Source organism: Acipenser ruthenus, chromosome 40, assembly GCF_902713425.1.
Source record: "Acipenser ruthenus chromosome 40, fAciRut3.2 maternal haplotype, whole genome shotgun sequence".
Classification (NCBI taxonomy): Eukaryota; Metazoa; Chordata; class Actinopteri; order Acipenseriformes; family Acipenseridae; genus Acipenser; species Acipenser ruthenus.
The window spans coordinates 492349-504407 of NC_081228.1; the positions used below are offsets into that span (position 1 = coordinate 492349).

The 12059-nt window shown below is 43.6% G+C and overlaps 1 protein-coding gene across 4 annotated transcripts in view; it reads right to left on the bottom strand.

Annotated features, from left to right (window-relative positions):
* Positions 1-12059, bottom strand: part of LOC131708070 (cell adhesion molecule 1-like) — a 152964-nt gene that overhangs the window by 17278 nt on the left and 123627 nt on the right. For 2 of the 4 annotated variants that reach the window (XM_059010051.1, XM_059010050.1), the window contains exon 9: positions 5505-5591. The exons of the other annotated variants lie outside the window; for them this stretch is intronic. In XM_059010051.1, coding sequence (XP_058866034.1) covers positions 5505-5591 — 87 coding nt within the window. The remainder of the gene's footprint in view (positions 1-5504; positions 5592-12059) is intronic. 4 annotated transcript variants of the gene reach the window in all.

Consider the following 12059-nt stretch of genomic DNA (forward strand, 5'->3'; position numbering starts at 1 on the left):
GCGACTCAAACGCCTGCAGCTTGTCTACAGCTTCCACCAGCGTCCTTGGAGCTGCTCCAGCATCATTGCCAGTCTCCACAGAACAATAAATACACACCAGTCTATTCAAACAGCATGGCAATGGAGTCTCACGTCTACGCTATTCAAGAGCGTGTGCACGGAGAAGGATTTCGTGTCTTGCAGTCGAAAAAAGGTCTGTCTACTTGACTTAGTTTCTTATCATTTTAATGTCAGAATTAAGTTTGAAATTGTCTGTCAAGTTTGACTGGTTCTTCTAAAGACAAAATACCGAAATTCAATTAAAATGCTAGCACCTCTACGGACATAGCAACCCTCTGCAGTAGTACCATCACAACAAAAACATTGCCAAGATGTCTCCTGTATACTGGCACTATACTTACATTCATTACAGGTCGGGTGGGTATCTGGAAAATACTTTATAGGAATGATTTCCCTGTCGTACTCTGAACTATATTTTCACAATTATTATTATTATTATTTTTTGACACCACAAATCTGCACGCTTTTAACAGCTGAGAGAAAAGGATGCCCAGTATCTCATGTTCCCATCTAGCACCAGAATGAAAAGAAAACCTCGAGGTTATGGAGGCCTCTGAAGCTCACGAGGGGGCTGCGAGGACTTTGAGAGCTCTTACTGCAGGGGATGCGTGCTTTACACAGACTGTGCCACTTGCTGTCCACTGGGGTTTGTACACATTTTCAAAAAAGAAAACAAAAGCAGCTGTTAATACATGTGATCAACCAAATTAAATGAATATACTTACTGTAGCCAGCAGGGTTAGAACGGTTAACCCTGAGCTCAATATAGCAGCACTGAGCTCAGCAAAGAGGCAGATAGTGGAACGCTTCACCATTAAGATAAAGCTGAATAAATTTGAACAAAACCGAGTCTTGCATGCATGTCTGATTGGGTACAGTAGGGTGCATGCAGCACATGTTCAGCAATGTTGCAGCACAGTGCATACACATTGTTTTGTTGTATGTAGTTATCTTTATACAAAGTATACCGTATTGCAAGTGTGTGACGGGACGGTCTGTTTTAAAATCAATGAGGAAATGTAATACCTCACTTTCAGCTAGAAAAAGTTCTTAACACATTTAAACAAAAAAATGTGAAGTTCAGTGAAGCCTGCAGGAGATAACTACAATGTGGATCCTGGTACTTCACGTTGCAGATATCCTGTGCTGTGTGCCAGCTTTACTCCCTTGTTCTACCAGGAGGCTTGGATAATGGGAGCGAGAGTCAGCAGTTAACTTTCTAAATCTAAAGCAGTGAAATACAAATACAAAAGAAAAAAGAATTAAGAACATAAAGGTCTTGGACACCCCTGTAAGTGGTGAGAAATCTATTTCAAACTTTGGTCTGTCTCCTCTTTTAAGCGCGGCGTGCATTAGTAGCTGGAGGGCAGTTTCCTTTAGTTTCCCCTTTCCCTGTGATCACCAGAGAGCTTCTAAAGTTGTGCTCTGCACTGAACTAGTCTGTGCCCTCATGCTAAACTCCCTCAGTCCTGCTTCACTGCTGATCATTCCCATCTGCTTCACTGCTGATCATTCCCATCTCCAGTCTCTGCTAGAGAAGCAGCCTGCATATGCAATCAAATCACTGATGGGTAAGAAGGTCTGCCATGCAGCCTCGCAGGCAGTACAGTGGAAGACCGGGCTGAGTGAAGTTCAGGGATCAAGGTACTGCCTCAAAACCTGCATTCTCATGAGAGGAAGACGCTCCGAGGTGTAGCTGCTGCCTCTTTGACTCTGCCTTGTCCTCGAGGCAGGGCGAGAACACGCAGTATAGGATTACATTCTTAAACAGAGCAGCGACTGCAGAGGCAATCCGACAGCATGAAGCACTTGTATTTTTGCACGGCACTTGAGCGGTTTTGCCATGCTTTTCCCATGGTTATACTACGTGTTTACCATAGTTTATCCTGGTTTGCCGTGTTTATTAATATGCTTTACCAGACCTTGCTATTCTTTGTTTACCTGCGCTATGGGAAACTTTTATAAGGGTTCAACTGGTAACCTTTTAACCTGTTTCCCTGCATGTCCCCAGTGGATGTAAATAACACACCAGTAATAAATACCCCATAGAAGGTGGTGTTTCTTACATACACTGGGGGCAGTGTTGCAGGGGGGCAGGTTACTGGTTACACCGTGGTGTACCAGCAGACCTTCAAGAGGTTTTAGAGGCCAAAGAGGTGCTTAAAACGTTTTAAATACAGGCATCTCTACTTATCTAACTGTTCGTTAATCAAATTCCAGAGTTTCCCTCTTGAAACTGCCTTTCGGGTACCACACACCAGCTTCTTTATAACCACTGTCCACAACACATTCCTAGAGCCAGTATTCTTGGTAAAATAATAATAATAATGTCAACAAATGGTTGTGGGTTAAAGGGTTAAATCAGATAGACCGGCTCGCCCGCAGTGTATTTCCTGTTCTCCCGTAAGTCAATTCAGACAGGACCTTATTAAATAACGCATTTAAAAGCATTTTATTTTAATGTACCTCTATATTTTCTACACAAACTGCAGCGTATTTGCGCATTCCCCCTGGTGCTGGAGTTTGCATACCATAAATCCAGTTTTATCACCTGCCTCACGCTGCTCTCCTCTGCAGCAGTTCCAGCTGCGTTACAAACAGCGGCAGTTACCGAGTCCCCTGTGGTATAGCTGCTGGCTGTAATAAAATCACTGCAGTCAGCACAGCCCCCCTCTCTCTCTCTGTGCATGAACTGCCCTGCTTTAGTGCTCTGGCCCCTCATGGACTCGTGTCCAGAGATCACTTCCCTGTGGAAGACGGAGAGAAAGAGAACTATCTAAGACGACAAAATATATTGAATAGGAACACCTCGGAATGATTGTAAACATAAAACAAAATAAAGGACATAAATAAGAACAAGTCATTTGAAACTCCTGACTCTTACTCATTTTGCTCCAATGGAAGCTGAATGCTGCACTGCGTTTCATGAAGAATGGCAAAAAGGCACTATGTGTTGGTTGAGCTGCGAAACAGATATTGGCTCACACTAAGGGAGCAATGCTAGTAAAAGTGTCGTGGGGTGGTTACCTCATTCTAGAACAGATGCTCTCGTATCTCTCGTTCATTTCACTGCATTCACGTCAGCACGATTGTGATTTCAGGACAGAGAGCAGAACACTTGCGCTTTATTTCATTTTTCATTATTCTTCAAACTTCAAAGAATCCACAACAACAAAAAAATACTAAACAGGAGAAGCAAGCGCCTGAATATCCATATCCATGTATTTGGTAGCTGTGTTTTCAGCAGCAACAGCAATATAAACAGAAATGAAAAGCATCTGTTCCCAGTGTGAATACGGGGGGACAGCCAGGTTTTCCATTTAGCCAGTTATTTTTCCCCAGTATAAATGGCAATGTTGTCATCTCTAAATGTCAGCTCCAGCAGCTGTTAAGCACTTTAGCCCTATAAGGCTTTAATAGATTTATATTTTAAAGGTGCTGTATACCCCATTTCATTTCTCTTTGAGCCAGTTTATCAAAAATGTATTACATTTTTAAGTGGCCTCTGCCTCCTTTCACGGACGAATTCATTGGGCCCTCCTGATCTATAACCATAAGCTATATGTGAACAAATGCAGCCAGTCTTCTCAGGGTATTACGGGCTTAGGGAGCTGACGATTTCTTATATACACGGATAGAAATTACATTTTAAAAAGGAGATTTCTGCTGGCGTTCTGAAAAGACCCCCACCCTCCCACCCCCTGCCCATAAGAAGTACTGAAACGGTGGTCTAACACCGAGGTGATACATCATCTGCCTACAATAGGGCAGATTTACTAAGTGCCCCCAGTGTTGAATAGAAATGGGCTAATCTTTGAAAAGCACACACAAACAGCACTGAATGATCGCTTATAGGTGTATTGCCCTCTTCTTCTTTTTCTTTAAATAATCGTGATAGCTTTAAGAAGGTTCTAACCATTTATTGGAAAGCTGCCAGTGGAACAAAGCCCTTTTTTAGAACACTGCTTTGACTCGCTTAGCGAGAGTGGAGTTTGCAGAGACAGTGGCTGGGGGGGTGAACAAACTGGACAGCCAACAAGACCTGGTTCTAGAATGGAATGCTATGGATGATTGTAAAAACGTATTTTAGTGTAAAACTGAACACCTGCGCCACACTTAAGTTTTAAGGAACCATTCACCTGACCCATTGTGTTGCCAATGCTTATTCAAGACTACACTGCCCATGAAGGACTGCAAAATCTGTCTGGTTATTTATTTATACACATGTTCAAAACGCAGTATATCAAATCTAGCAAATATTGCTTTAGGACGATGTAAAAAGAAAACTAAAATAATGAATCCCAGAGTTGAAAAAGCCGTGTGCTTTGCACTTGTAAATCAAGAGTGAAAACGTGGAAACGGCTCTCTAATAACTGAAACACATGCCATGCCAACCCTCTTCTCAATTACTGCTCCTCAAGCAGGCTTGGCAGCTCTGTGTACTGGGTTTCTGAAGGCTCATTTACTCTGTTTATATTGCTTCTGGCTGCCCACTTCTCGAAAGGCTGACGAGTGGCTAAATGATCTCATTTATATATTTCTCTTGTCTTGCCAAGCGAGATTACCCCAGTCTCCACACAGGCATGGATTAATGAATCACAGTACTTTCTTTACACAAAACCTTGTATCTTAACATTGTAATACAAGACCAAAAGCACAACACAGCTCACTGCAGTTCACCAAGTGCTTCTTGAATGACAAATACATTTTATATCTGGTATCCCCACCAGGACCATCGCATCTGACACATATCAGATCATGACCTAACATTAGTGTATCCATACACTCCTACTCTCTTGACTTCATAGAAATTTTTGCTCATTTTCAGTGGTTTTGATAACTGTCCACTTGTCACACAAATGCAAAACATAATGCATAAGGTCCCCAGCCCTTACCAGAAAACGAATTAGACCTGTTTACAAACTGGTAACGTTAAAACACTGCGCCCCTTCTATTACCACTGACAAAACAATTAAGAGAGAGCAACAGCGAAGAGCAGAACTCAGAACTGGGCAGCGGAATTTCAGAAAGGGTTTCAAAAAGGAAGGCAGAAATAACCTCAGAAGCTTAGTTAACAGGCTTCCAAAAACATGATGTCATTGTCACCCATCGGGGGAGGGGACACCGTGGGGAGGTGTAATCTGACAGGCATGAGAAGAAACAGTCCTGAGAAGACCGTACAGCCGGCCGGGCTAAATTGGGAACCATCAGCTGTGCGACTAGGAATGTGTTTTGACAGGCTGCATGTGACGCCTCAAGAGTGAAAACTGGCATTCGTTATGAAGCGTGGGATCTCATCAGGCCTGGTCTACTTCTGTCTGAGCCCTATGGGCTGGCACACAAGCTGCTTCTCATCAGAAACATCCAGCAGCAGCCCCCCCCCCCCCCCCTCACAACAGAAAGCAGCAGCGATGAGGTCACAGGGCAGGCATGAGATACTGTACCTTCTTCAATGGCTGTTGGAATGGTGGCGCTAGTGGTTGTGGTGGTGGTGGTGGTGGTGGTGGGTATAGGGGTAGTGGTGAGAGCATCTGGATGGAAAAAAAAAACACAAGACAAACAAACACAATGAAAAAATGAAAGCAGCAAATAATAAAATAATGAAAAAGCAAAAAGCCAAAATTGGAGGAAGCAGATTCACATTTTTTTAAATTTTGCTCTTGATACGATTATTTTTTCTTCCTTTTCTTATGGAAACAAAGCCTGGGGGCAAGCGGTTTAAAAGTCCATGACGAGACAGGTTTGGATACGTCTTGTTAACATATCAACATCTATATTATCCCACACAGCTCCTTGCTATTGAACAGTCAACCGGTACCACTTGTATTGCAGTATGTGTCATGCTTTTGTGCCAATTACTGACCAAATATGGACAGTGCTGAGGCCAAACAACTTATGTGAGGCCTCCAGGATGGACCAGTATGTGCAGTAGCCTCAACCAGCACTAAACAACAAGGACAATGACACCACAAAAAACCTGTCAGGTGCTGGATGAAGGTCACAACATAATAATAAACACATGAAAAATTAACACATATATATATATATATATATATTAACAAGTTATTAAACATGGGTCTGTAATTACACCCTCTTTTGCAATGCTTTTCTGCAATACTACCTGCATGGTAGAATCTGTTCCCAAACTTAATAATAATAATAATAATAATAATAATAATAATAATAATAATATCTTTATTTTTATATAGCACGTTTCATAGTGGTCCACCATCACAAAGCGCTTTACAGAGGTAGGCTGTGAACTGTGCATTATATGCAGAGTCACTTACAATAGGACATTGAGGAGGTTAAGTGACTTGCTCAGGGTCACACACAGCGAGTCAGTCAGTGGCAGAGGTGGGATTTGAACCAGTGACCTTCTGGTTACAAGCCCTAGACTTTAACCACTGGACCAGACTGCCTTCTTATGACAGTTTGGGAGACTTTCAGTGCAGTTAGAAGAGGGCACCACAGCTGCAAGATTTTTAGCTAGATTTTGCATTAGCAAAAAAAAAAAAAACACACATCAGAATGACTGAAGTGCAGTATTCATGCTTGTCAAAAAGGCAGAGAAATGAACGTGTTTCGCTGTGTGAAAAGCTATGACAGCAGCCATGAATGATCTCAATATCCAGGCAAACAGGAGGCCCCTGCTGGGGTTAACAATGTGAACAGCGCAGGCTGATGAAATCGGCTCGCTCGCTCGCTCTCACCGTAGACGCTCGCTTTATTGTCCTTGCTCCATCAAAACATCTCAGTGGGAGCCAAAGCACTTCCGAGCTAATGAGAAAATCTAAAAAGGCAATGATAATGTCACTCGGAGAATGAGGGAGATGAGCAGCGGCTCCTGACAGCCGTCCTGTAAGGGATGTCACTGTTTAAGACGGATTGCTGCCCCCCTCAAGATCTTAATGTCTTTCTGCAACGCTGTGCACGCAGCCTGGTGTCGCATGCAAACACTAACATGGGATGTGCTGGATTTTTATAGAAAGGGCAGGATTCATTGGAATCAGGTCTCAAGTTTCCAAGACAGAAGGACTGGAACTCTATCAACCAGCGAATAAAACAAGGAAGATAAAGACTTCGTCGTTGTCTGGTTTTACACGTTTACTACACAGTTTAGCTTAGTATCACTTCTGCTGATGTCACTCAGCACTAGTTACCAGCACACTGAAATGTCCTGGACAGAATATAATGGGAGTCAATGGGGGTTGTGCTGTGCAGCTGCAGGCACTGATTACTTTGAGAAAGGGCAGTTTGTGGTCCTGCCGGAAGTGAACCCCTATCTGACTCATTTGATTACACTGCAGATGCACACAATGCTGGTCACAATCTGCACCCAGAGTTCTGTCTGGCTGTGGCAGGTAATCAGAGTTTTCTTTGTCCTCTTCGGCTGTGCTCAAGCAGATTATTTTAAGCACAGGAAAAAGGTCAAATGTTCCCACGATGAATAATTTCTGTGGTATTTGTATTGCATTTCGAATGAATCACTTTGCTGAATACGTTTGTAATGTCATTATTGAACTTACTGTACAATGCTGGCTAAATACCCATGTGTCTTATTTTGTGTATGAATACCTATACTAATAATGGCTTATGCAAATATAGGTGCATGTATACTGTTATAGGGAACTGACAATAATCATGTACTAGTACTATAGGCAAGCTAGAAATATGTTTCATGGTGTCTGATTGAAGTCTCAGGTATTTTACCGTTTGTGGCTATGTGTTCCTTTTCTCTTACTATTTTAAATGAATTGCATGCATGGATTTGAAAGTCATTAATTAAAAATTAGACCATCACTACTAATTTGCCTATTGTTCCAGTGGTTTGATTTCATACGCACAGCACATCCGAACTACAGAAGCAATGGGGTGTTGTGATAAATGTGCAGGCTGCTGCGTACGACTCCAGTCAGAGGAGGTAGCAGCAGGTAAGGAATCGTGTGGGACTGCAGCGAGTTGAGACTTTCCACACCAATGAAGCTGCTCACTCAGTGTGGCGTCCACTACCCTGCGGCTCTGTGTAAAAACATGGAGGAGACCGCCTGCGGTGAGGCCATCTCATCCCTGTTTTAACGCTTGTCAAGTCAATGATCAGTGCACTCCGACACCATCAGAATCAAAATCCCCCCACTCAGCATGCAAGGCTACTCATCAGGCCTCTAAAAACACACTGATCCTCTGCTGAGCTAACAGGTAACTGGGCAGACTGATCCTTCAGCACGAGATTAGCTGAAGAAAAGCTGACGGATCTATAAAGAGCAGCCTGTGTGTAGCACGCACACCGATGAGCAGCCTGTGTGTAGCACGCACACCGACGAGCAGCCTGTGTGTAGCACGCACACCGACGAGCAGCGTGTGTGTAGCACGCACACCGATGAGCAGCCTGTGTGTAGAACGCACACCGACGAGCAGCCTGTGTGTAGCACGCACACCGATGAGCAGCCTGTGTGTAGCACGCACACCGACGAGCAGCCTCTGTGTAGCACGCACACCGACGAGCAGCCTGTGTGTAGCACGCACACCGACAAGCAGCCTGTGTGTAGCACGCACACCGACGAGCAGCCTGTGTGTAGCACGCACACCGACGAGCAGCCTGTGTGTAGCACGCACACCGATGAGCAGGCTGTGTGTAGCACGCACACCGATGAGCAGCCTGTGTGTAGCACGCACACCGATGAGCAGCCTGTGTGTAGCACGCACACCGACGAGCAGCCTGTGTGTAGCACGCACACCGACGAGCAGCCTGTGTGTAGCACGCACACCGATGAGCAGCCTGTGTGTAGCACGCACACCGACGAGCAGCCTGTGTGTAGCACGCACACCGACGAGCAGGCTGTGTGTAGCACGCACACCGATGAGCAGCCTGTGTGTATAACGCCCAGCTCTCGTATACCAGCTGTAACAAAACACTTTGATCTTCTTTATGTACCTTTAAGAACAATGTGAACTGCAGCGGCAACGTCCACAAAATCACTCTTTTACATGACGTTTAGAACCTCGATATTTGCGCACAGGCACACAGTTTTGCGATACACATTTGATCGCCCAATTACACTGTGCGTTTGGAGTGCATTCATCGCCCCTTTAATTAATCCTAGACGGAAAGTAAACTTCGCTTTCTGAAGAATTACAGACTTCAAGGCACCCCCATCAAGTGACGGCAACCAATCTGAAATAATAACGTTTACACTGCACTGGCAGACAGTGCGTTTTGAGAGAGGATCTCTTCATGGGGAGCCTGAAGAGGAGTGTGCGCATGTGATGTAAAGAAGGGGTTACTGACGGGCAGCTTTGCCTGTTAATCCGTGGTACGTAAAGTCTGATATATGACCGATTCCGAATACTCAAGTATAAAAAATAACAATTTTTTGGCGTCTACAAGTCACGTGTTCGTAAAGGCTGCACAAGACCTCGTGGAAGTGGTAAAATCAGGCTAGAAAGAGACTCTTAATTAAAGCAGCTCATTTTCAAAATGAGGTCATCTGCATTTCCTCTATTGAAAACACCGATTGGAAATGCAAGTTGTGCAGCAAGGGAATGAAAGGATTAACCTGGATAGCAGGGCGGTGAGGAGAAACAGCGCAGCCGGGATTAATAATAAACTAATAAACAGAGTGCAAGAAAGCACACAAAACTAATCGGGCTAATAAACCCAGGCTGCTGGGATTTCAGGAAGCTCATTACTCCAGCAACAGCTTCCGCTGGCTTCATTACTGGTAAAGGAGGACTCTCTAGATCAAGCATGCAAGCTGTCTACCAAAAAAAACTATGCATGCCCATTTTTGATGCATATGCTATTATTATTATTATTATTATTATTATTATTATTATTATTATTATTAATAATAATTCTACTTGGCTCAGAAAACAGATATGTTATTGGCTGTCTGAAATGTATTGTTTCAAGCTATTTCCAAATACCACCTCCCCCTTCTGCCATGTTTTACTGTTCCCACCTCCTCCCCCTCACCACTGTGTGTATCTTTTACATGGAGTGTGTTTTAATCTTGCACCATTGCACCATCATTTCATGCTGGCCTATGGAAGCAAGCATCTGCAAGATGGCAAACAGCTTCCAAAGCCCCCTGCCTTCTGTTCCACAACAAGAAAGACAAAAAATCTTTTATTTATGTATTTCTCTTTAATTGGTCGAAACGTTTGTCTGTTTATATACAGCTCTGGCCAAAAGTGTTGCATCATCACCCTATATAATAAACTCATTTTGCTTCACACAGAACCTGCAGCACTGCATTCTACCAGACTGGCACAGAATGCACGCCACGTTCACCCAGTTGTCACATGCCAGGACCTTCCTTGGAATTCTGCTAAAAAAATACTACAAAGAAAAGTAGGTCGATGTGAGGTTCTATTAATCCTTTGACTCTAGAAACATTGTATGCAAGGCCTGTCATTTATCTAACTAGAGACGACCCCAGCAAACCAGCTTCTTCCAAACGAGGCGAGAGGACCATTTAAACCGACATGCCGTAGAGAGATGCCACGCTGTGCCCTGCAGAGTTAGCACCCAGACTCCACCAGCTGTGCCTTCTGACAAGCATGATTGATGGGATCCTCTCAAGCTTCCACTTCCAATTAATGGGAAAGTGAGAGATGACAAGGATCTCTGGACATCCTAATATAGGAGAAGCCACTTACAACTCACACCTGCAGCACCCCCCCCCCCCCCCCCCCCCCCCCCCCCCCCCCCCCTACCGTTATTATTATTATTATTATTTATTTATTAGCAGACGCCCTTATCCAGGGCGACTTACAATTGTTACAAGATATCACATTATACATTATTTCACATTATACAGATATCACATTATTTTTACATACAATTACCCATTTATACAGTTGGGTTTTTACTGGAGCAATCTAGGTAAAGTACCTTGCTCAAGGGTACAACAGCAGTGTCCCCCACTGGGAATTGAACCCACAACCCTCCGGTCAAGAGTCCAGAGACCTAACCGCTACTCCACACTGCTGCCCGTTCCTACTCCATGCCAGTCTGAGCCCCAGTTTCAGATGCACCTGAGTGCATGACCTCCTTCATCAGTAAAGGGCTCTGACTGCTCGAGGCTCTTATCCCAGCCCTGCTTCAAATATGTTTTGTATATTACCTTTAGAAAGAATGTTCCGTATTGTTAGATAAATTAGTAAGTGTTAATGGATAACCAGCATTGCTTTTCACACCCATTCCCCATGTATTAATGCCACTGGATAAAGAAAAGGTGGCAAAACAATTCAGAAAGCATTAAAATTATTATTATTATTATTTTTATTTATTTCTTAGCAGACGCCCTTATCCAGGGCGACTTACAATCGTAAGCAAAAACATTTCAAGCGTTACAATACAAGTAATACAAAACCATCAATATAAAACCATCAGCACTGTCCACTTCCACGGATTAATGGATTCATATAATATGATATTTAAGTAGTCACATATTCGTGTTGTCCTACATTCACATCTGACAATTAGATGAACGATTCTCAAGCTGTCACACACATATGTTCAATTAATATTACTGTAGCTAGACCCTTGCACCAAAATGTACAATAAAACTGCATGACTGAATCAAATAATGGGGGTCTTGAGGCTGGCATGCAGACAAACACAAGAGCAACAAGCGGTTACCAGTACAAAGTTGCACTGGTGGAGCAGCAGGCATGGTGAAGATTCAGGAACTTTAAAAAAAGAGATTTCTAATTTTGTCCGTTCAGTTTCCAGTTTGGTGTAAAAACTGCTTTAGGAATCCATCCAGGACGACACCGTTTTCAGTTGAACTGTCACGGAAGTGTCCTTGATCACTGAGTCAGCGCAGACGACTTCAAAAAGGATCAGATTAAAAAGAGCAGCAAAGAGAATCTGCAGCTCTCGCCATAGGGGTGCTGCTGCCACCCTTCTGAGACTGGCATCCCCTGGCAGCATGCTCTTTATAAAGACTCCACACTGCAACGCCTGAGCTGCCAGCAGTTATTAGTGCTGT